This window comes from Astatotilapia calliptera, chromosome 10 (assembly GCF_900246225.1).
Source record: "Astatotilapia calliptera chromosome 10, fAstCal1.2, whole genome shotgun sequence".
Classification (NCBI taxonomy): Eukaryota; Metazoa; Chordata; class Actinopteri; order Cichliformes; family Cichlidae; genus Astatotilapia; species Astatotilapia calliptera.
This window is the reverse complement of record NC_039311.1, coordinates 23,353,995-23,380,063: the sequence shown is the minus strand read 5'-3', so window position 1 is coordinate 23,380,063 and position 26,069 is coordinate 23,353,995. Positions and strand designations below refer to the sequence as shown.

The following is a 26,069-nucleotide window of genomic DNA, read 5'->3' as shown; positions in this document are numbered from 1 at the left end:
CTGATGAATTGCTGTTAGATAAGACAAGTCTCTTCTTTCCAAGCAACAAACATCAGGGATCATCTATTGAATGTGGATAGATGAACTCTTGTAGGAGAACAGACAGCGATTCAGCTCTCCTTTCCTGCTCCTCTCCTGGTTCTCTTTGTGTCCTCAGGCAGTATCATCGAAATGTCTTCTCATCAAACTATCTCTGTCTCTGTATATTGAAACCACGATGCTGAGCTGGTCTTCAATAATCACATTCCAGCAAAAAGTTTTGTTGTTGTTTAAAATTAGGAGTTTGAGAGAGATGTATAGAATGAAAGTGGGCGCATTCGTGAAAGATGCCTGGATAGCAACACATTTAAGAGATTGAGGAGAAAGCATATTCAAGTAGACTTCATAACGGGCACTGCTTGGCTTGAATTGCCCTGTTGTTCAAATTGCATTCCCACAAAATGTCAGTTTCTGTGGCGGCAGTGTCAGGTTCTTGTTTCGTGTGGGTGTTTAAATGGCATCCAAGGTGGAAGCATGTTGCATTCGGAGATGTGTTTGCACAGGCAAAATCCTTCTTATTCAGTTTGTACATTTAAACTTTGCAACAAAAAGTACTGAGAAATGCAAATATGAAGCCAACTGTGATACCAATACCATAATATTAGAAGCACAGTTTTTATTTTCAGTCTGCTCACAGTGTCGTGACTGCTCATTTAGTACGAAAAGCTATTGCACAGATAAAAATCCAGCCAGGTGATGCTTTATTTATTCATGTTTGTCAGAGACTCAACACGCCCCCTATTTACTGTAATGTAAATTGAATTCAATTGTATTTATTCACGTCCAAATCACAACATCGGTTTCCTCTTGGTGAATTATACTGTAAAGAGAATAATACAGAGAAAGCAGAGAAACACCAATAATCAGATGACCCTATGAGTAAGCACTTTGGCGACAATAGGAAGGGAAAAATGCCTTTTAACAAGAAGAATGTCCTCCAAGTTTAAATGAGCTTATTTCTGTGTAGCAGAGAGCTGCTGTTAAAAGCATATTAAACGTTCTTTTACATCGCTGGAAAGCAGTTTGTGGAGAAAAGACTGTGTAATTGTGAAAGTGACCGGTGTTATTATTCTTTTTCTAAGTAAACTAGTGCTAGTTTTGTTTTGTTTTCTTAATGAAGAAATCTGTCTCACAGTAAAAGTTTCTGGCCTTTGTGAACAAAGGAGTTGTGTAACATAAAGAAATAAACTTAATCAGTCTTTCTGCACACATACAGCATTTGTTGTTAGAATAATACCCCCTGCTTTTTATTCCTATGGTAGGTTACAATATAAGCTAAGAAGTACTTGAGCTTATATTTTCTCTCACATCAATGCAGCTTGCGTGCTCTCTTTTCCATGGATATGACTTGCTGCTTGGAGGTAGAGATATTAAATCCTCCTCCACCCTCTTCAGATTGTAACAGTGGTGTTTATCATACAGCCATCATTACTGTAACTCTTTTCTCCAGAAAAATGATACTTAGAAAATAATTTGTGTGGCAGTTGCATACTCTGACTCTTTTCTTTCGGGCACTTGGAATTGGTTGAAATTATTTTCTCCAATGGCTAGCATTTATTTAACTAACTGTTTGAGTTCATCACCTGTGAAAACTGCTTTTCTTGGTTATTTGGCTGAGTTTCTTCCCTGGTTTTTCTGCAGTAAACATTTTAGAGGATGCTGCGAACGTGTTACAGAATCCTTTCCTTCATAACAGCACAATGCGTCACTTTTATGAACTTTATCAAGTTACATGGGACTAGCCTAATGAAACATTTTTAGGGGAATGTTGTCTCAAAAGTATCTATAAACTGACCTGGAAGCATATGACAGCAAAGAACTGCTAATGCAAGACTCTACGTGGAATACTCTTAATAATCCCATACTCTAATATTGTCTTATATATGAAAATATTATTTATAGTACATCTTATATAATGCCAGAGACATCTGCGCTATAAGCCATAGGGAATGCAAGTCAAGCAAACAGCCTCAGGCTCGAGATGCTGAAATGTGTTGAATCCTCTGTCTCCCCTATTGTGTGTGTCTTGTGGCATTTTCATAGTCTTATCACATAATCTGCAGGAGTTTCCAGTAAAAATACAGCCATCTAATCAGCCTCTATAACCAAAGGAAAAATGGCAGAGAAAAGCATCAGATCCTCCCTAATTGAAACCCAGTGGGTTTGCCCTATTTGCTCAAATGAAATTCTGGTGGTAGTTATTTACATTTCTCCACCCACTAAAAGCATGCAGTACTCACTATTTATGGCTTTTACTTGGTTTTTACTTTGCACGATCAAATCACAGTAAACGTCATTATCACTAAATTAATTTCCCCCGAAGCTGAATGTATAAAATATGGTGGCAAGCAAGAAGAACCCCGGTGAGCCACTGTAACAAACGGACAGTATTTTTAGAAAGAAAGACGTAGCCTTTCTTTCACCTCTATGCTTGGTTTGATTCTCTAATCAATTGATCAAACAGCAGCACTCGAGATGATGGAAGGCGGTGCTGATGAGCACACTCAATTTTATCCTGCCATGATGAGGAAGCACGTCTGCAATTAAGATGGACAGATGGCAGAGGGAGGGAAGAGAGAGGGATAGAGATGTAGAGACAGAGGCAGAGGCAATGACAGGAGCTACTAAAACTGCTGCGTTTCTCGTGAGGCTCTCGGTCTCCTGGGAAGCCAAGAAGGCCTCGCAGTTGCACGCAAGTTTTATCACTGAGCCTCATTACCAGTGACATCCACACTGAGGGACGAGAATGCAGAATGTCACAACAATTCAATTGCTGCCTCGTATTGGCTTCTTCAGAAGGGGTTTTTGCATTGGAAGACGTGTTTCCGTTCTATTTTTAAAGCAGCGTGTCGATCTTTTTTTGTTTTACCCACGTACGTGAAATTGCATCTCGAGCCGAGGTACAATTCATGCACCTTGCGCTGTAAACACCAGCGATCGGTTATTAAAAAGCACGAAGCGCACACTATAATGCTGACAACTAAAAGCACGCCCATAGTTTGCACGTACGGGTCAGCTCGATTGCATCTAAAAGCAAAATTTGAAAAAAAGTATGATGTTTTTGAGCTCGACCATTTCACACGCCAAATGGTTTCCATTTATGCCATCATTAATTCATGGTTACCCGCTTTTCTTTTTACTTTTACATATTTCTGTTCTCATTTGTGTTGCATGGCACCTAATGCTTTCATTGCTTTTGACATCCGTTTAAATATTAGGCCGTAATATTGTCACAGATGTTCTTTTCTACCACTGCCATTGCTCAGTTATGCTACAGGATAATTTTCCTCTCCTCCAACATGTTCAGCACCTGGTTTGCTTAACTTTGAAATTTGATTTTTATGTACCTCAAAGCTGAACATAATTGCTCCTAATTTCATCATCCAAACGCTAGTTTAGCATATTTGGAATGCCATGAATGAAGGTGATGAGACTAACTTAAAAGTGCATCTAAATATCAGATTCACTGATAGAACTGGGAAATAAATCACAGTTTATCCTGCTGGTATCGACTGTTCAACATCCGGATAAACATTCCACTACAATATGGTGACACCTGCCTTCTACCAGCCTGCTGGCAAGTCTGTTTCCAATTAGGGTGATTAAATTGACTCTGGTACCCAGTTTAGTGAAAGTCCTCTCGTCTTTCTGTTGTCATCTTTCAAGCATTTTCTCTCATTCCCACTCTGACTCTCCTTTCATTCTCTTTCCATCTGTTCACCTTTGTTTTCTGCCCTCATCTTTCACTTAGCCTAGAAAAGAAAAGAAGGCATGGTAACGAATGGTCTGCAAAAAGCTGCAGAAAGGGCTGTTTTTGTCTCACTCCTCCAAGCCTGTAATAACCAGTTTTGTGTGTGTTCTCTGTTTGCAGGAGAAGGGGAAAGCAGACGGGAACATCGATCAATGTGAGTACACTTACTGTGTTCAAACCAAACAGCATTTTTCAAAATATGCCATGTTGTGCTCCATTACAAAATCTTTTTTTTCTTCTTCTTCTGTTATTCTGACATACACTTTAGTTTTCTGATTACTAGGAAATGCTGCTGGAAAGTAATTCAAATCTAAATGCCTCCCATAAAATGAACCATGCAGTCAGTTTTGGGCAAAGCTATGATAATGATGTAACTGTGACATATATTGCTCCACTGTACTATACTGAAGTGTTTGAAAGCATGGCAGATTTGCATTTTTGAAAGCGTTTCAGTTGTTGTGTTTATCAAGAGATTATTTAGCAACTAGCTGAGGGCCTGACAAGCATTAGCTTACAGAATTTGGGGAAAGAAAAGCATAGTTCAAATAAAGGAAGACTTTTAATAATCATAATAATAAACTTGACTGCACTGTGTATTGCCTTCCTTCGTGAACTCTAACAAATAGAAAGTAGAAGCACCTGAAGTCACTCATTCAAAATGACACCCTGTCAGTAAGCTAAAAAATATAGTTGTCAGGTTAATAATTATGGCTGCCAACCCACTTTATTCTCCTGTCAGAAATGAGTAAGTAATGTTTTGTGACTTGTGTGCTGCTTTACAATGAAGTAATTGCTCAGTTAGCCATACAAAGATCATTTACATTTTTGACCTTCCCTGTAAGCTTGGCTGTTGAGTTTTAGTAGAAGTACGGTTGAGATTTTTTCATGGGCATCAGGTCTGGCTAATCTGTTAATCTGCCAAAACCATTATTTTGATCCTAAATCAATATTTGATAGTACTAGTTATCAGCCTGTATGTTTGTGATTAGTGAAGCTTGTCTTTAAGTAACCCTTCGCGTTTACCCGGCAGCAGTTTTTGTTTTTTAACCAGTGGACTAGTTCTGCACAGCTGTTCTATCAAACTAATTAAACACAATCAATACATTTTTATGTTTGCAATGCTACTGATGATTAAAGAGTGCCACGAGATAGTTTCATCCCTCGGTACAGGTAGTGAACAAGTTGTTGCAGAGACCTCAGATTTATTTTCTGGCAGTCTGCAGTGTTTATTTTACATTGCCTTTTTTCAGTGCTTTACTCTCTGTTTACTCAGTCCATTTGAGTTGCTGGCTGAGTTGTTGTGAAAGGTGTTGTTTGACACGTAGCTGCAATGCTCATGAAGATGAAGTCTTTTTGTGTGTGTGCGTGCGTGCGTGCGTGCATGCGTGTGTGTGTGATACAAATGGCCCAAGCATTCACACATGATATTCTGTGCTATTGGAGTCATGGCAGTGAGATTGAGCAGTTTGTATGGAAGTTACTGTAAAGGCAATATTTCCTGGCTGACTGCTTCCTATCTGACAAGCGACTTCATCTGTAAGCATTAGGCCCATTATGATATGCAGTCTGGTTGCTGTCTCAGTTATCTGTGCCTGCTTCTATTCAACCTAAACGTGACCCAGAGGATTTTCTTCGTATTTATCTTCCACCAAAGATGTTTATTAGCTGATTTCTTTTTTTTCCCCTTGAACACTATATTATGTGGCTAAAAATGACAGGCGATTCCATATGCTGTACCTCTCATCACAGATGTTCATGTTGACATATAGAAAGCACATATTGAAAAGCAGAGGCCCACGCTGATGGCTCATTAAAAAACAAACAGTAAGGTGGTTCTAGACAAAGTTAAACATATTTCAAGCTTTAGAAGTTTAGCGTTAATTGAATGAATGTGCAGAATAGTGTATAAACCCATCCATACGTCCATCCATTTCCTTAACTGCTTATCCAGTTCAGGGTCCAAGGGGCGGTGGAGCCTATCCCAGCAGTCATAGGGTAAACAGTGGGGTGTACCCTGGACAGTTGGTTGCAGGGCACATATAAACCCATATTGGCAGAAAACGTATTTGGTATGCAGTGGCAGGAAATTGATGGGAGCACCGGAGGATGAAAGTAATTGATTGAAGATTGTGATAATTTGTTACCAGTGCCCAGTGGTTGACTGCGGTCTCTCTCTCTCCTGAATCAAATAAATTAAATATTTACTCCTCAACAAGGTCACTTTTTAATGCTTCTAAATGAAAAACATACAAATAATTAGGATTGCATTGCATGTATTTGCTCTTGTACATTTGTACATTCAGTTATATTCACTTTTATGTGACTTATCAAAATAAAAATAGAGTTGGAGGGATTAGGGGCCTGTTTTTGACATATGTGATTGAATTAAATAGTGCCGAGAGTCAATTGGAACATTTGTAGTAGAGTGTTAGTTGTGCTCATTGATCTGATGAAGACATTATGCAAATGTATGCATTTTCTTTTCTGGATTGGCCACATCCTAGAACTGCTACTAGGTTTTGAATTAGTATGAGTGCAAGAGGCAAGCTTAAAGACAGTCAGTCAGTCATGATGTACGAAACATCGGTGCCAGTTTTCTGAATGAAAGGGATGAACAGATGTTTTTGCTACAGGCAATATTGCATATGTATTTGTAGGAGTGTCCCTAACACAGTGTCAAATTTTGGGAGGAAAGTATTTAAAAAAATCATACAAGCATGATTTACTAAGGCTTGCAGTAGGTAATTTACTTGCATCATTCATTCAAAGCTGAAAAAAAAGATGTTTTATTTTGCACCTGATGATAGTTGCTGCTGCAAGTGTAAATTTAGTTAGAATGCAGGGAAAGGTGTTGTCACTGTTGGGGATGGATTGCTCAAATCTATGAGCATGATGTGAAAATTTTAGCTCAGTCCAAGCCCTGGGTATATTTCTGGTCCTCTGGAATACTGGTATTTTGATGAAACAGAGCAGAACTCACTTTAACTGAGCGGAGTCGGAATTAGCAAGAGAAAGACGTGCCTTGCGCTGGGTATTACATCCAGCCAAGTTATGTTTTCCTACAACAAGCTGGTGGCTTTGCTGTGTTTTAGTCACATTTCTACACAGAGCTCATTAAACAATGGTAAAAGTCTGCATATCTTCCACAGTCTTGCATGCGGAAAGAATACCATTCATGTTCATTTTCACTTCTCAGAGGTATTGGATCTGTTACATACCATATTGAAATGTCAAAATACAGCAACTAATGGTACTCATAAGAAGTGGGTTAGATTTTTATCTGAATGTTGCAATGTGCAATAAACTTTAATGAATCCCTTCAACATCACATGGAATGCAGGAAAAAAAAAAATCAAGAATACTGAGTAGATTTACACACGAGGCACAGTAACAGTAACTTCACTAATATTCATATGGGTCAGCCTTTGAAGGTGAATAATGTGTATTTTCTTCTTCTGCACAGTTCAGATGTCACATAAAGACTTAGTTTGTAATATTTTGTCACCTACCTATCATACCTTCTCTGGATCCATAATGAGGTGTTATATTTATGCAGACACTGACTCTCAGACCCCACACAGTCCTCAGCCTCTTCTTAGTTTGCCTCTTTATAAAAATTTCTCCTTTGGCTGCCTCAGGTTGTTCTAAAAGCACAAACAGAGGGTAATGTTTATTTTTTTTATTTTTTTTGTAGTGCTCTTGTTAGATTGCATTGGTCGTTACTGAAATCAACTGCTGGGTTTTGTTTATAAATTAGTGCACTGTTAGTAGATTACCGGAAAACTTTAAATGCATTAGCAGATTTCTGCATTTATGGCCTCGTGTTAGTTTGCCCATCTTTGTAAATTAGGCCTATGTTGCTTAATTGGAGTTTTTGTGGGCAGGAGATTAGATTTTAGCTCTTTTCTGGTTGGTCAGTTTTTACTTTTTGGCTCATTGTAGTAGGAATACTCCCTTGTAGGACAAAATTGTTGTCTTCTGATACATTCTAATTCTTCTTCAGTTTGTTTGCAAGATAACCAGTTATTTAGCTGAATACATTAACATCCAGACACTTAATTTGTTATACCAACTTTTCACAATGACACAGGTTGTCAACCCTCTGTGTATAAACCTACCTGATACTGTAAATACTGTAAACTTTTATTATATCTGTTTTAAGATGTTGTGGTAACCTTAACAAAACATTACTGGCTTGTCACTACTGGTCTGACTAAAGTGACCCTATCCATGACTCATACTAGCTAGGTAGTTAGCTCACAGTAGCTACAGTAGTTAGCAAAACCCTTTGCTTGATGATAAAGAATTGGTAAATTAATGTCCGCCAGAGCAGATTATACTTAGTGACTAGGGGCGGTGTTTACTTTAAATTGATTTATTGTCGAGGCCCAACACAGTCAGCACTGGCCACCACCATCAGATTGATTGTTTATTTGTTTTCAATGTAGCTCAGTAATTCCTGGTCTTTCCTTTCTGTATCTCACTCTGTTTCTCTCCCACCCTGCAAAGAAAAAAAAAACATGCCAAATTCTTAAGAATCGCTCTAAAGTTCACTAATTGTTAGTAGGGATAAATTGGTCTTTGTACCTAACACAATGTTGTCAAGGTTAGAGATTCTTCAAATAAGCTGACAATAGGAGTAGGGATGGGTATCGTTTAGGTTTTATCCGATACCGGTGCCAAAACGGTACTTTTGAAATGGTGCCGGTGCTTAAACGGTGCTCGAGCCGGTGCTTAAAGAATAAAAAACACAAACTTCGTGGAAAAACCTCTTGTGTTTTTATTTTTCCCAGTAATTTATTTTAAGCAAAATTATAACAAAGTTAGCCTTTTCTGTCAATAAAACATAACATCTTTGGTTGGAACCAGTGCTTAAACAATTGAAAACACAAACTTTGTCATGAAACCTGTGATGTTTAGCAGTTTGTTTTGCAAGAAGATAATCATATTAGCCTTTTATGGAGCTATACGGCATCGCGCTTGGCTGATGGCATGCCCAGCACAAGAGAAAACTCTTTCAGAAGGCGTTGATGAGGCTGGGACACAAGTATTTTTCTGATAGGGCAGATAAATTGGGGAGTGTATCCCTCTTACCCCACTACCAGGCCACAGGGTCTTGTCCAGAGGTAATTCCTGGCAGTCTTTTGTATATTTGAAACTCCTTCTGTACCTGCTCTGTGACTGAGGGGACTCTACCCGCTTGAGAAGCAGCCTGTTGAAGCTCTGTCTTCATCCTCAAACAGCTTTTCTAAGGGTGACTTCTGGACTTTACTTAGCTGAAAAACAACAAAAACAGATGTGTGAGGTTTGCAAAATAAATAAAGATCACTTTTAGAATGTAGTGGTTGTGTTAGAAAAAAATCTGAAATTACATATTTTTCTGGTTTGTCCATGTCAGCATCATCCACCTCGCTGTGTGCTTTGGGGTCCTCAGTGGGAGGCTATGGACACACAGATAGTAAAAGAGCATTCCTTCAACATAGAAACTACATCATGATGCAGAAGGACAAGATTGTACACACACAATGAAAATACCTGCGCAACTGCTGCTGTGGCATTTGCAACTGCTGCCTTCTCCAACCTGTCCCAGATGTCAGTAGCTGCCTCACCACCTTAGCCTGCCTTTAAAACATGGGTCCATCATCGTGGCCTCCTTCAGAAATTTCTGAAGGTTTTCATCCTTTAAGTAAAACAAGATATAACATAGGAGCTGATAATGAAAAAAGGTAACCCTATTTTTCATGCGCATTGACGTTGTCTGCAAATACAGTATATGATATCTTTTCTGCAGACTACCCCAGAATTTCTTTTATTGAAGAGGTGAAAACACTGTCTTCATCACATCGTCTGAAATGTGCCTCCAGCTTGGCCAGGATGGGGATGATTTGGCTGCATGTGGGTGACTTGTCACTTGAGACACACATGGTTGACGTGTACAGGACTTGCATGCACTTAATAAACTCCTCTGCCTTGATTAAATCAGTGTGCGTGAACCTTTCTAGCCTGTTGAAAAATATTCACAATGTTAAAGGTAACTGACGTAATTTAGCTCTTGCAAGTGATGCTCATGTCATTCACTTACTTGTCCTTCTCAATAGGCTTCCTCAGCTGTTGATCCAGAGCAGCTGCCTGGATTGCATCAAACTGCTCCATAAATCTCTCCACCATTAGGAAAAGAGAATTCCAGCGCGTCTTAACGTCAAGAATTACATTATGTTCTGGCAAATCTAAAGCACAGATAGACACAAACATATTTTAAATTACTATAACAAAGGTAATATGAATAACAATACTTCTTAATATGTAACTTCATGCGCTACTTACTCAGGATTCGCTGCTTTTCTCTGAGCACAGTTTTGCTCAAGGATGAACGTTTGAGCCACACCACAACTGAACGGATTTTGGCACACCAGGTGGAAACTGCAGGAATGTCATACACCTTTTGTGCGGCCAGGTTGAGGGCATGAGCAAAGCATCTCACTTTTAAAAAGTCCAATTTTTTTTCAAAGCAACATCCATGTTGCAGGCATTGTCTACAGTGGCAGCAATTATTTTCCCTCCCAAGTGAAATTGCTCCACAACGCTTGATATTTCTTTAGCGACAACTGGACCAGTTTGTGACTCATAAACTGCTTCAGTGCTAAGCACATTCTGCTTCATTTTGCCTTTGTAGATGTAGTGAACAGTCACTGTGAGGAAATGGTCCTGAGCAATACTGCTCCATCCATCACAGGTGATAGCGACCTTGTTAACCTGTGCCAAATTCTGGATGAGGTTGCTTTTCTCCACGCAATACCAAGCAGGTATAAGTGTGTTGGATTGATCATTCCTGGATGGGGGCTGATACCTTGGATTAAGGGGAGAGGACATCTCCCTGAATTAAAAAAACAAAAACAAATTTATAAAAAGAAAGTCTTTTTGACTTGAAATTTAATTCTTTTTTTCAGATAAAATAAATAAAACATATAAACCAGCTCCCAGAATAAACAGAAAATGCATTTGAATTTTCGTTAATTTTTTTTCTTCCAGATAAAAAATAAAAACATATAGCTCACCTTTTTATTCAAATATAGTTTACTTATAATATTTAGAGAAGACTTACAAAGCTAAGCAGCTATGAACATATTAACCTTTACAGTATTATAAAGTCTATTTTTTATGTCAGAGTAATACATCATTTTTCACCTGAATGATGGTGACTCCACCGTTGAAAATGGATGGAGATCTTTGACTATAAATTTTGTCACTGCCCTATGAATTTTGTCCACTTTTTCTTTCGTCATTTTAGCCTTTTTGGCCAGGGTGAAGGGAGTATCTGCCATCAAACAAGAAGACAGCCACATGTAACTATGAGGCTAAGATACTCACCCAGAGAAGAACAGGCGCTGCTGCCATCATCAGTTATCATTTCTGCTACACTGGCAGGGCTAGGGGCCAGACTCTCCTCTTCGGGTTCTTGGATGTTACTAACTCAGAGAACAGGCACAAAACCCGCAGTAGATGTGCTCGGTGTGATGTCTTGCTGCAAGTTATCAAATTCGGGGCATTTCTCGGCTTTTAAAAAAACGCTATGCGACGCCATGTGTTTCATTAGATTTGAGATGTTACCTCCTTTGCACATTATTACCTTTAAGCACTTGTTGCAGGCTGCTGAGTTTATATCTTTTGCTGTGAAGTACAGCCACACTCTCGAGCACTTCGCCTTCGCCATTTTAGCTCTGCTCTAAAAAAAACCCGTACGTACCTGGGCCCGCCTACTATCCTTGGAAAGGAAGTGATTGGCTAGATTTTTCAGGGGAAAAAAGCACCGAAATGAAGCACCGAATTGTGCGCTGCTTTTCGGTCTGGTTACTACCGCTTATGTCAGAACCGGTTCCACAATGGCACCGGACACCGGTACCAATCCCTAAATAGGAGGCATTCAAGGAACCTGCGCAGTAAGGACAATGATAAGTTAATGCTATGATATTGCTGGGTTAACAAAGCTGCAAGTTAATATTGAGTGTTTGGGTGATCCTCATTCATTTTAATTGTCACTGAAAGTTTGTTCAGTTAGTCCAGATTAGTACTGGAATACACTAAATTACACAAGTTATTAAGACTATGGATGTATGGACAGCAGAATTTCAAGCAAGGAATAAAAAGCCAAACAAATAAACTACATTATCAGCTTAGTTTTGGGGAAAATGCAATGCAATTTAACATTTAGTAAAATTGCATTTTTCAGTTTAGTTGTGCGGGAACATAATTTTCGAGGTGTAAAAAGTCATAAAATAGTCACCTGAGGAAGCAGTAAAAAACTCAAAGAAGTCAGCAGACATATTGTGGCTTTTTTCTGCACAGGGTGTGCTGATTTTCCTCTTGAGACTAATTATCTTCTGCACTTCTGTTTGCTAAACTAGATCAGCTGTCGAAATCAGGCAATTACATTTAATTTTCTTTTTTTGCTCTCCTTTTCTTTGGATGATGATCAACAGAGCTCCTTGGGATTGCCTTCTTTTCACTATTGACAGGTTGTTTCTTTCATTTTTGATTTTTCATTATATAAGTTTACCCCCACCCCCAACACTACTACCTGCCCCCCCTTGTCTACTTCACATCATTTGATGTAATCTTCGGCCCTCTTTTTCCATCCATATACCCCTACACTTGCAAACCTGTTTGTTTGGAGTCTACATACCTCATGTTCAGACAGTGGCATTAATCAAATTGGCCCAGTTGTACAGCTGAAACACAGATGTTACTAGCTTTTGTGCAAAGCTTTTGTATGTGAAGAATTTCACAAAGTTTAGACACAAATTCTCAGTAAATTCCATTTTTACTGGTTGGTGATGCAGAAACCATCCCTGGTCAAAATGTCACTGCCTGGGAAATATGTTATTCTGTGTTCTTTTCACCGAATGTTGTTTTTGCCAGTGGGATCCATATGGGGGAAAAATTGAATATTGCCCATTTATCTTCCCAGGGAATGGTGATTAATTTGGTCTTGAGTGCTTAATTTATGAACCTTTCCAAAGGCCTAATCAGAGTTTGTTACCGTCACAAATTAAACAATGGGAAGAGGCAAAGTAAGTTAAGCAGTCCTGTGGTTCATTTAGATTGTAATTGGGTGAGAATTAGATGGGACAAGGTTGACAGAGAGACTCCCTAATAAGCAGCAAATGACTGGGGAGGAAGTTGGGAGGAGAAAAAGTGAAAAGGGAGTGGAGGAAGCCCAGAGAAGGAGAAATGTGGGAGGGGTGGTAAAGCAAAATATGTGTTCAAAGTCATCTTCTACGTTAACAGAGTCAAGTAATCTGTAGCTTTTGGTTTAATACAACAAAACGACATGAGAGGATTTTAGCTTTGTGTTATAATTAAAACAACAGATGTGCCATTAATTCTTTGAATACCTTGAAACAATAAGATGATCAGATTTTGAGTCTGTGTTGGTGAGAGGAAAAAAAGAGTGGTTTAAAAAAAAAAGGCCTAGGAGATTTTTTTTTTCTTACTGTTAAAAAAATTGTTGGAATGTCTGATTTAAAATTTAAGCAAATTCTTTCATCATTGTGGTCTCAAAAAGCTGTAATAGAAGTTTTTTTTTTTCGTATACGTCATACACACATTGCTTGAGACTTGTTCACCAATCACCAGTCGTAGGGGAAAAATGTGTATTTCCTTATTCCCTGGCTGGTTGGTGCGGTTCCTAGAGGTTTCTGGCTGTCTCTTGTTAAAATGGGTTGCAAAGAAGGTGCTGTACCCAAAACCTCTTTATTATTGCTTTAGTTGCTAGCAGAGCAGTAGTAAGACATAAAAGACATAAAGGTGCCAGATATTCACCTTCAAAGTAAACACTGTACTTCAGCACTGCAGCCAACACTTTTCAAAAGGTGTAACTTTCATTTTGAACCCAAGCGTCTCCATTTCAGGGCTGTTTTCACAGTCTTAATATACCGCTAAGAGAGTAGCTGCTTGCTTGCGGATAAGTCTGGTTGCTAATTAAATGCTCTTTAGTAGAGGTTCCCTAGTGCATTACTAAAGATGTATTTATGAGGACATGAGCTTAAGCACTTGTTAACAGACATGTTTGATATTTAATATATAGAGTCAGCAATCAATTAGTGCCTATGTCTTGTGAAGAAGGTAAATCTAACTGATGTAATTAAAGACTGCTGTTGATGAGGTTAGATATGACTGTTGTCCAGTTATTAACAGAATATCTAGTATATTTAAAAGCAGAATGGACGATATAAGCCTTATTGTCATGTGTTTTGCACTGTTGAACTAATTAATAGAAATTACAGGTGGCAATACCCGGCAAAGTGAGTAGGAGTAGTGATAGAATTTGGTTAGCCATGAAGTATAATGCATGAGGAGGGCAGAATAAATGACAACGTTATATTCAAAGTTGACAAGAAAACCATTAAATCGCTGGAAAAACAAACCCTGCCCTCACAGAGTCTATGTAAAACTCAGAGCATTATTTTCACACAAACCTTCACATGATAACTAATATGAAACAAATAGTAATTTAACCTGTGATTGTACTGGGAAATTGTATGTGTGATGAGTTGGGTATGCTGGTGGTCAGTGCTAACAAAGATAGGACACGCAAACCAATACCAGCATGTATACAGAAACCAGTTTGGTTTAAGCTTTAAAAAAAAAAATTTATATGTCTAATATTTAAAAGTTTTAAAAAATGTTGTGTCACACCAAAAATGGTTTTATATTTTTCAGGCCTTGTTGGACATTAAGAAAGTATTTACTTCTTTAATATTGTCTTTTCTATGAATTAACCCTAAGAAAAATATTGCCCTACCATATGTTGTTTGACACAAGAAATCATTTAAAATGCATTGAAATGCTATCCTCAGGTAGACTACACTCAGTGAGCATTCCTACCTAATGAGAATATCCAAAAAGAATAATTTAATGTTGTAAGTTCACTGAGTTACATCGTAAATCTCTGTGAAATATGATTTCATTAAGCTGTAGAAGCAATAAAGATTACCGTGCGAAGAGTTCACTTTGTCATTGAAGGCTTAATCAAATCAATCAAACGAAACAGGCTTTGCTAAAATCACACCCACCTTTATAGACTTCGATACAAATTTAGAATATCTTCAAGTAACGTTATGAGTCATAAATCTCACAATTTTTGAATGGTCATGAGTTTAAATTTGATTGGTTAGGAATCTACTTTCCGATACGATTAGCAGCTGACCAAAGTTTCACACTGTGATAATTTTTACCAAAAAGATTTAAAGCCAAAGACAAAAGGTGGATTGTAGTGCCATGTTGAGCGCCTGCAGATACTGCTGAAGGGCTTACGGAGGGCACACAGCCTCTCCAGAGGCTAAGACAGACTGACAGTGGCACTCTGAATAACACTTACTATGACTAGGGCATGCAGGCTGCTTGGATACATGCATGCACACATACACAAGCCAGATTGCAGACAGAGCCTAAAAACTGTCATGTGGAAAAAGATGTACCAGGAGAATTGGCAGGCATAGGTTTTTGTTTAGGGGCTTTTCTCTGACTTCCTTTAATCTTAAATGAGCTTGAGTTGTATTATTGTAATGTTTTCCTATTTAGTAAAATACACATCCAGCTTGATACCTTTTTGCTTGCTCTAACGTTAGAATAAACAGCTATTTATTTATTATTTCAGCAGAAATTTGGTTTTACTCATTCAATTTTTGTGTAACACTAAAGTGTCCCAGCATAGTTACTGTTTTTTTTTTTCTCCAGTTGCTTGTTTTATCCTATGCATTAATTATCAGTTGATCAATCACTAATTGTTTGTGGACAACACATTTCACTTGCAAAAGTATCTGTTAAACAAATAGTTTATTTCTTCTGGTTAAGAGTTATCCTCACTGGGTCCACAATTAGTGCATTTAGTATTATGTGTAATCGAATACTGTCTTTCTCATACTGTTTGTGCTCTACATTTTTCTCAGTGGAGGTCTACTCCTGGATGATACTTGCTGCTGCTGTGTGATTGTAAGCATCACTGCAAAAACTTCACATCTATTCTTTACCTTCATCCGTCTGATTTTTACTGCCTTACACATCAACCACGGACGGCTTTATGAGCTGAGAACAAAAATGATTGCTTTTGAATTCAGATTATATGCCTCTGTGAGTAGCTCTCTTTTCCTGTCTTTCTCCTTCTGTCTTCCTTACCTCCAAAGCACGCACACACACACATTTGTGTTATAATACTGTTTTTTTTTATTTATATTTTTAATGTAAAAACTATACACACATCTGCATATATTCTCTTAACTTGGATCTCAATGAGCAAGCTATTCAGAAAGACTTTGGTGAGGACAAGGTGTATTTGCATACCCCTAGGGAAGTAGAAATATTAATAAGACTCTGTCAGGTCACATTTCTCTGACTGAGTAAACACATTAATGCTTAAATAGTTTCATATCCCAACATCATTCCCAGATGTACACTGTGTGTCAATTAGAGATTATTCATTTGTGAGAGATACTATTGATTTGTTAGAATCTACCTTATGAAGTTGTTTCAGACTGGTAATTTTAGGGATAATTAGTCAAGTCAGTCTTATTTATATAGCAAATTTAAAGCAACAACCAAAAGTAGCTGAAATAAATACAGTAGAGACAAAAAGCAAAGCAAAAATTACAGTAATGATTAAAAAATGTGATAAATGAATAAAATAGTGTAAAACCCTGGGATAAAATTACAAAGAGAATCAAATAAAGTAAGTACATAAATAAAATGTAGCAATAGAAACAACACTCAAAATAAAAGAGTGGTAAGAAAATCTGTCCTTGACAAAACCACGAGGCATCACAGACTTCACTAAAAGTCAATGAAAAATATGCAGGTCTTTAAAATTGATTTGAAATTGTCAGTTGTTGGGCAGGTTTTTATGTGGCATGGCAGACTATTCCAGAGTCGAACATGGTAACAGCAAAGGCCCAGTCACCTTTCGTTTGTAGGTGAGAAGCTGGCTTTGAGAGAAGTTGTTGGGAGGATTAACTCGGTGACCTGGAGGCAAAAAATTGAGTTACATTTTGGAGTTTATTCACAGAGGGCTTTGAAAACAAATAATACATTTTTAAACTCAGTTCTGTATTGCACAGGTGGACTGTGCGCTTGATCTAAAACAGGAATGATGTGTTGCTTTTTCTTCTTTGTTAGACGTCTTGCTTCTGGGTTTTGAACCATCTGCAATCAAAAATCAAAGAAGTATAATTGGATTTAATGTCATTATTTTCTAGCACGAGTCCAATTCTCACTGCACCAAAACTGTAGAATCAAATCTCTACTAAGGTATCATAAAGATTTTAAGGAAATCTTTTCAAAACAATACTATGATTACTGCAGGACAATGTTATTACTGCCAGTAACCTTGGCATTTCAAAAGATACAAAGTTGTTCAAGTTGGACTTACATCTGGTGACAAAGAGGGTATTTACTCATTTTGTGTGTGGTTGTTTCTGACACAACAGAGTTTGCACGAATCCCTCAGTGGAAAAAGTAACACTGAGTTCATTACCCCACTGCTGCATTACTGTCAGATTGGTGAATATGAGTCAGGATGATAAATGAGTGCTATGATAGCTCCAGCAAAGACTGCATGTCATTGTGGTGACCATGTTGTTGACAGTAAAATGTGCAGTCAATGAGTCATGAGGACAGTTGCTACTAGGGAGAAAGTATCATTTGTTCAATCAACAGGCTCAGGGGAAGGCCAACACCACCTCGAAAACCTTCTGCTCTCTGTGAAGTCATAGATTTCAATAAGTTTTCTGTAAATAATCTGCAGATGCTTTTTTTTATAAGTATTTGGTTCTGCAACTTGCTTGCATAAAGGCACTTTCCATGGTGAAGGGGGATGGAGTTGGGGAGGGTGCCACAAAAAACAAAATTAGGTGCCAGGTATCAACACCACTGGGATACAATAGTTTTCTAATGATGATGAGCATCTGATATGCACTATAGCGTTGTTACTACAACATAGCATAAGAAAGACAGTACACATTTTCAAAGCGCTGGTGAAATCCTTAGAAAAGTCTATGATCTGAGACTTTTGGCATTTTGGGTTGTCTATAGAAAGTCTCCACACAATTCAGGCCATTTGCTGCACCGATCGTTGTCGCCACTATTTGTCACAGCGGGGTGCGCCGATGTGTATGGAAACAGGACCCAAAAGCAGATGATGATGAGGAGTAGTAAGTTTAAACAGAAAAGTGATCCTTTATTGAGATGACGGCAGGGAAAACCAAGAAACCAAAGCAAACTGTCAAAACACTACGAAACAAAACACTAAGAGGTACTAAGACCAAAAACTATAACTGTGGAGAACATAAACAGGCAAAGACGAAAACTAAGGCTAAGGTCAAAATAACAGACGACCCGACAATAGCATGCAGAAAACAAAGGGCTTAAATACATACAAGAGGTGATCAGGGGAAGTGGAGACACATGGGGGAACAGCTGACTGACATAAACCTAAATGACAGGACCAGGAGAGGAAAGCTAAATACAATGAACAAAGAACACATGACACTGTCAGAATAAAACAGGAAACACTAAAACTAAACATGACAACACAAACTTAACAGACCTAATACGTGATGAATAATACAAAACCCCAAAACATCGAAAACCCAGGAACAATAACCAATAACTGCCCAAACTAAAGGCAAATAGGAAATAACACAAAACCTAATCACATATCAAAAATGAGAAAAATACAAAAAGAACTCAGAGCGCTGGGTCGGAGACCCAGCCTGTGACACTATTTCACATCTGAGAGATCATTATTTGAGAACTCTTATATATCCTTAAACGAACAACATATCTATTTTTTTCCCTCTGCTGTCTCGATTAATATACCTTCAAACTCACTGACTGTCTGGAAAACTGGCATAAGGCATGTGGTATGATTCACTTCACTGTGTTCATGCTTATGCAGTTAACTGCTCTCAAGTGTGCCAGCAGAGGACAACCTCATCTGATGAGGAAGGCCACAAGATGTGACTGAAAACTTTCAAACTGCTAAGTGGATCTTGTGACTATGTCAAACTGCTATTTCAAGGTCTAGAATGAATCTTCAAGCTCAGAGAAAATGACAGCGTGAAATGGCGACATTTCCTGGCCACCTTTCAAGCCTACGCTAAAGGACAGAAATGCCACTCCAACACTGGATGGTGTGTTACTACCCTCCTGGCAGATTTGTCTCTACAAGACTGCTTTAACACATATAGGCATATGTTGTACAGAGGCTACAGGAGCAGCCAAAAGAGCTAAATGTACCTGAAAAACCTGGGCTTGGCAGATTTATCTAATAACTTATTGTCGTACAGTATCATAGCACCCTTTATGCCTCATTTGCAAGCTTGAATCCCATCTGTGAGATGTATTTTCACACTCAGTTTTCAGAAGTCTCCTACCTTTGGTTTCATTGTTGTTGTTAAAAGATGATTTGTCACTTTGGAAGAAAGTTCTTCAAATTACAGAAAAACAAATTTCAGGCAAAGGTTGGAAAGCTCGGGGCACAGATGAAATAAATGAGACAACATTAAAATACTGAGTCTATAAGGAATCAAGGTGGCAATCACATCAGTGCACTTTGCCAGGGTACAATGAGATGAAAATGAATCAAATTGGCTTGAATCGAATTTAGAAAACGTTTTAATAAGGCATTTGTATTTCCTACATAATTTTCTAGATATGACAAGCAATTACCATTGTCCGGGTTTTGGCAGCGTGAGCGAGTGGGCTCTGCCAGGATTCTGCCTTTGAGGGTGTGCTTTTAGAATTCAATATGCAATTTGAGATTTCTCTGAAGCTCTTTGTCCACATCCACTCCTTTTTTGTTAGCGACAAGAAAGCACATAAAAGCGCTGCAGCTGCTGTGACAGACATTGTGATCTCAACAAACTGCTATATAGCCATGTCCCAGTGAGAAAAGTCTCCAGAAATAACCTCATAGACTCACCAAATCATCTGATCATTGTCATAGTGACTGTATATATACAGAAATCTATTTTTAAAACTTGTTGTGATCTCAGGAGCCTTTGGAAATGCATGAAGATTAATACGAATCCTGTCATCGATGTGATTTTAAAAAAACAAGTCAGCGAGGGGAATGGCACCCATGGCTCGGCAGGTGGGTTGTTCTCAGGAATATTTGCTCCTTACTTTGAAGTTAAGTCAGTGAATAATTTATTATTCAACAAATTTAAATGTAAAACGGTTTGGCAAGCCAGTTATCAAGAGAGAGCAGTACAACAGCTGCAATAATGGTAAACCTAACAATCGGTTTCCTTTTTTTCTATTTATAAGACCTGAAGGTTAAGGTGGGGTCAAAGGGGGACTAGAATCATGCATATGTAATGCAATAAGGTCATGGGTTCTGATAGAATGGCAGAGAGAGGTCATTTTTTGGTATATTGTTAGCATTGATTAATTACTTGAGATACTATCAAGGTTTCCTTCATAATTACAACTCTCGGCCTATCAGGTGGGTAGACTCGAATCATTAGTCTTCCAGGGAATCCTCATTTCAACTTTTATACCAAAGTTCAGATTTATCATTCACAGTCATGTTTTGAAGGCTGGACATTAATAACAGTCCGTGTACAGCTGCTTCTTCCTCCATCTCACATGCCCCATTAAAGTTTTATAAATTTACATTTTCTGCCATCACAATAATTTCCTGCAGATTTTCCCTGTAGCTGCTGTGCAAGACAGCCAGTTTCTTTGTTGGTGAGTGCAGTCCAGGTATTGCGTGTAATTAACACATTTAGGTTTTGCTTCCCTTGCTCTGTATCCATAATCCTATAGCTGCAGATGCTGTACTCTTATCTATTTTTTCTGCTACCATTGTGACAGGGGCTTGCTGTAATACCTTGCAATACAATGAGTGATTGTTAATCTGGCTGAATTTCTTTTATGTTTTGTGTTGCAGTGCACTTTTTGATAGATTGAGGAGCCCCATCTTTTGCATATTATGTATTTTCCCCTACAAGTTTCAGTGCTATAACAACACCCTGGAAATATAAGCATGTCTACTGCGGCTCCAAAAGTAAGCTCAAAACATACTCAAAAATATAGGAATTTAATAGCTTTAATAAAAGGAAAAAAGGGGTTTATATTCTGAGGAAATGCAAACAAAATCAAACTTGGAAACAGTATATTTAAAAAAAAAAATAAAAAAAAAACACATGAAGAAAGACTGTTTGGACACCCAGCAGTGGCTTCACTAAATATCACATTCACATGTTTATTATTTAGCTTGCTGAACTGGGAAATGTCTGGGCGTGAAATCAATCAGTTACTGTAATAGCTGTGGTGAAGGTTCCCTCCATGTTTCAGCCAGCAAAGCTTTTAATTCATCCACAGAACAGTCTGACATTTTTTTTTTCCCCTCCATGGCATCCCATATGTGCACTTTGGGATTTAGGTCAGAGCTCTGGGACGACACTTTTGATTTTCTATGATAAAAATATTCTTTCAGTGGGCATCTGGCAATCTTTTTTTTTTTTTTCGTTGATTACTTTAATTTCCTATGTCCACTTGACATTAACAAATTTTACCATTTTACCAAGTTTACCATCATTACTGTAAGAAAAATTCCAAACATTCCTATGTAGTGTAGGTCGTCCTGCTGTCTGGTTGAAATTCTCTCCCTTTTCTTTTTTTCTTTGACTTTCACAAACTTTCTATCATCAGAGTCATGTAGGTTTATTTTGGCCTCATCTGAAAAAAAGCTCTTCTCCTGTGCATGTTCTTTTGCAAATTTAATCGCATCTGCCTCTTTGAGCTTGTAAATGTTTTCTGCTGTATCATTCCCCCTCCCTGCCCATACGAGCTGTTCCTATTTCAAATGGTTTGAACTCATATGTATATTTTAGTCTTTGCTGAACTTAGGAGGGAACTCTGCAGCTGTGTTTTGTTTTTTCCAGGAGTTTACTTATGGACTTCACTTTGATGGATGATCTTCCTGGTCTGTGTGCTGTTTCCATGTTTGAACGGCAGACATGTTTTTGAAAGTATGCTCAGCTGCAGTAGATGAAGAATTTATTTTCTAGTGAGAAAAAAGCTGATATATTGCATAGTAGAAGCTGCTGTGTGTCATTATCAGAGTTATATGGATGTCGCTTGAGATTAATATTGTCACATTGATGATCCAGCTAATATTATTGACTGACTAGTGGTACACAAATGTGCAAAGTGTTCATTAGTAAGAATAATGTCATTAGTGCTTGTATCCTGGGATTGAGCATTGACTGAGGCATTTTGTTTTTGTATGTACATACTATATTTCTGTGTGTGTGTGGGGGGGGGCAGACAAAGGTTTTAGTCTCATTGCCACAGTGTATAAAATCAAGCTGCTATGCAGTCTCTCCTGCTGTCATTTCAAACTTCATACTTTCCCACTGCTGTAGGACAGGTTTGTCAGCCCCTAGCATTCCCCCGCTGGCCTGGGGCCCCACTTGGCCTTTCTTGCCTGGTGGCAGGGGGCGCCTCTGGTTACTGATGCTATGCTATTTCTGATCTACTGTAAATACACATTATATTGTTAATATAACAAAAATCACATAACGACTGTAACTGGTGTTACAGTAAGTGCATGACCTGGGTTCCACATATAAAAGGCACGGAGTTTCACTTAACTCATTCATCGTTGCGAATTGATAACAAGCTAAGATCACATAATCGGTAGATTTGTCTTCTAATCTGTAAACCTAAAATTACCCTGTCCCATATTTTAGCAATTCAGAGAACGTTTTTGTCTAATTTGGAATAAGGAAACATTATAAATAAATGTGAAAAGTTAAAATTAATGATCGTTTTCATCTGCTTTCTCAAGATTATAGACAAGAGCCATTTCTATTCAAGACAAAAAAATATAAAGAGGACTGATTCATCTGTTTTGTTTTCAAAAGGAGTTTAGGATTATTCCAGTAGCCAGTCACATATTGGTGTGCTGTTGCTCATGCATGGCATTTAGGGATTTTTTTTTTTTTTTTTTTTTTTAAACTTGAGTAAGAACAAGGGAATTCAACTGAGAAATAACAATCTGGCACCACCGTGTGTGTGTGTGTGTGTGTGTGTGTGTGTGTGTGTGTGTGTGTGTGTGTGTGTGTGTGTGTATATGACCTGTAAAATTCTTACAATTTTCTTTACAGCTATCAACAAGAGGGAGAGAAAGAAGCAATCTCACTTAAGAATAAGATATCTCTCACATCTCAGATGTTCTCTCAGGGAATAGGTATGGTCTCCACTCATATTCAGGAAAGGCATTTCATATTCAAACACAAATGGAGCAATTTGTGCAAATAGCATGCGTAATACTGGGGCAGACTCCAAGGTATGTGAGCGATGGCTCGGCCCTGGAGAAGAGGCTCTTCACCCTAAATGCATCAGTGACGAAACCCCGGGCCCATGGAAATAGGGCAGAGAATGAATTAGGGTGTCATTGGTTAAGGACATCAGTGAGAAGAAAGAGATAAAGACAGAGCGAGAGCTTCGTAATGAAATTGCTACTTGCCATACTAAGTAGGAGCACCAAGTATACTGTGAAATCAGATCGAGCCGGCTGCGGCTAACATGGTTGTTTTGACGTGTTGGAATGAGCTGTCTCTCAGTGAGCGAAGTGATAATTCAGCTGTCATTCTGAGGGGGAAGCAATGATAAATTTCTCAGATGGTTGAAAGAGGGCAGGGATCAGAGTAATCGACTAACTATGCTTTCTTCTTACGCTAATTAAAGAGGAATTAATGACAGACTCACACCTTCCAGCCATCTACCCGCAGTTTATGTTAACTTTTTTTCTTTTTTAAAGGAGCAGTGGCTTATTAAAAAATCTTTTGTTGGCTTGAAAGGTTTTGTTTAAAATAAAGATTTTTTTTAAAATTAATTAATTCAGTAAATGTTCAAACTGTGTCCAGGAAATTTCTTTAAAGTTACACTGTAAACTAGTGCAAATCGCACACTTACATTTTCCAAGTCTCTGAAGATATACCCAGTCAGATATTTCAGCCGCACTGTTTTCTGATTATTAATGGACAAAAGATTCTTCATTCGCATAATGTTTGAATAATTGACTTTCGCATGCATTTATGGTATTCAAATTAATGGTAATCAAAGTGGGGATTTTCTTCTGGCACTTAATGTTGTGAGAACCTCCGATTTATCAGATTCTAGCAGAACATTTTTAACGATGTTCCTTGATGATTGTGTAGTTCAGCTCTTGTGTGTTGCATCAGTAATGTAATGAAAACCGGCAAGGGTACAGAGGCATAGTGTAATTTGCACCTACAAGAAATGGACAGTGTAATGACGACTGTGGAAATCAAACTCATACAAGGTTTTGCCCACGCAAGAAAATCCTGATTATATAAACTTTCATTATTCAGAGTAGGTTTTGCAGAACTCTGACCTTAATCAAAGTTTATCATCATTTTCAATTACCTTCAATGATAAGATATGCATTCATGGTAGTGTCAGCAAATGTAGAAAATCAACTTCTCGCGTTGCTATTGCAGCCTTTTTTTTTTTTTCTACTTTCAGCTCTTTCCCTATGATTTGCCTTTCTCTCTCCATCTTTTGAACTGTCAGGGTTTTTAAAATGATTTTTTTAGGGACTTATTGTGAAGATCTGTGCTGATATCACTTCCAGATTGTCTGGTTGCTGATATTTCTTTTGTTGATTGTGCTGGTTTCATTTTGTGCCACTGGAAATAAAGAGGTCTTTTTTTATGAAACAAAATTAAAAATAGCAGTTTTAGCTTTCAGCTCTGTAGCAAACAGGACAGAAATTATGTGGCACAACAGAAAAACACTGGCTACTTCCATTAATTAGATTTTATTGGCTGGATATGCACTCACCAAACACTTTATTAGCTACACTTTGCTCATATCGGGTTGGACCTTCAGAACTGCTTTCGTTATTTGTAACACTGATTTAATGAGGTGCCAAAAACCTATCTCAGTGATTTTTGGTCCATATTGACATGATGGTGTCACAAAGTTGCTGCAGATTTCCTCACTGCATATCTGTGACGTGAGTCTCCCATTCCATCACCCTCCAAAGGCGCTCTTTTGGACCGAGATTTGGTGACTATGGAGGCCATTTGAGTCATGTTCAAGGCAATTATCTGATGTTGTTTGATATGATTTGAGGTTTGTGACATGATAAATTATCCTGCAGCCATCAGAGGATTGTTACACTTTGGTTATAAAAGGATGGCTATGACAGCACCAATACTCAGATAAGCTATGGCTTTGAAATTATACTTACTCAGTACTAAGAGGTCCAAAGTGTCCCAAGAAAATATCCCTCACATCATTAAACCACAATCACTATTGTGAAACAGTGCTACAAGGTCAGAAATAGCCATGCTTTCATGTTGTTTACCCAAAATCAGGTTTTTTCCAATCCTCTGTTGGCCAATTTTGGTGAATCCTTGTAAATAGTAGCCTCAGTTTCCTGTTCTTTGCTGACAGGAGTGGAAAACTGTGATGCTGCTATTGTAACCCATCTACTACTTGTTTTAATGTGTTATGTGTTCAGAGATGTTCTTCTGCAGACCTTGACTTTTAATGAATTCTTATTTGAATTACTGTCACCTTTCTATAAGCTCGAAGCAGTTTGGCCATTCTTGACTGACCTCTGGCATCAACAAGGCATTTTCAGAGACCTGCTGCTCACTGGATTTTTCCCACCCCATTCTTTACAAACCGTAGAAATGGAAAATCCCGGTAGCAGCCCCACAGTCGCACATTCAGAGTCACTTGAATTACCTTTCCTCCTCCTTCCTTGACTTTTTGTTTCTTTTTCAGATGCTCAGTTTGACCTTTAACATTTCACCTTGACCATGTTTACATGCCTAAACATTAGGTTCCTGTTATCTGACTGGATGACTTGCGTTAACAAGTGATGAACAGCTGTACATAATAAAGTGACCATATCGAGGTATCCTGAGTGTGTACATACATTACAACTAGATGATCATTCTGAAGGTATTTAATTCAAAATGACTACCCCTGTTTTGTTCCTAACATCAACAGTAACAGCTCAGCTTTACACATAGTTTAGCATGAAATCCTTTATGTACTCAGCATGTGTCGGCCTTGTTATTTCACTCTTTATTTTATGGTATTTGATAATTGCGAATGCCCCCATTGAGAAATTGAAGCGATCTTTGGGGAAGCGCTGATGACACTTTTTGTCAATCAAAAGTACAAATTTTTAAATTTGGGTACCTGTCGATAATACTGATTAGTGAAGAAAATA

General features: G+C 38.1%; 1 protein-coding gene and 1 long non-coding RNA gene across 4 annotated transcripts in view; one reads left to right on the top strand and one right to left on the bottom strand.

Annotated features, from left to right (window-relative positions):
- fstl4 (follistatin-like 4) overlaps positions 1–26,069 on the top strand; it is a 214,777-nt gene that overhangs the window by 17,760 nt on the left and 170,948 nt on the right. Inside the window, exon 3 of the mRNA XM_026182327.1 lies at positions 3,911–3,944. Within this exon, the coding sequence (XP_026038112.1) occupies positions 3,911–3,944 (34 nt within the window). The remainder of the gene's footprint in view (positions 1–3,910; positions 3,945–26,069) is intronic.
- LOC113030674 (uncharacterized) lies at positions 3,968–11,633 on the bottom strand. Of its 3 annotated transcripts, none has more exons than XR_003273629.1 (3): positions 11,159–11,633; positions 8,885–10,664; positions 3,968–7,434 (listed from the first exon to the last, which is right to left on the bottom strand). It is a non-coding gene; the product is annotated as an uncharacterized LOC113030674 (long non-coding RNA). The 3 variants fall into 3 exon arrangements; XR_003273628.1 differs by lacking the exon at positions 3,968–7,434 and having other exon boundaries at positions 8,559–9,066; positions 9,163–10,664; XR_003273630.1 differs by lacking the exon at positions 3,968–7,434 and having other exon boundaries at positions 8,559–9,231; positions 9,326–10,664.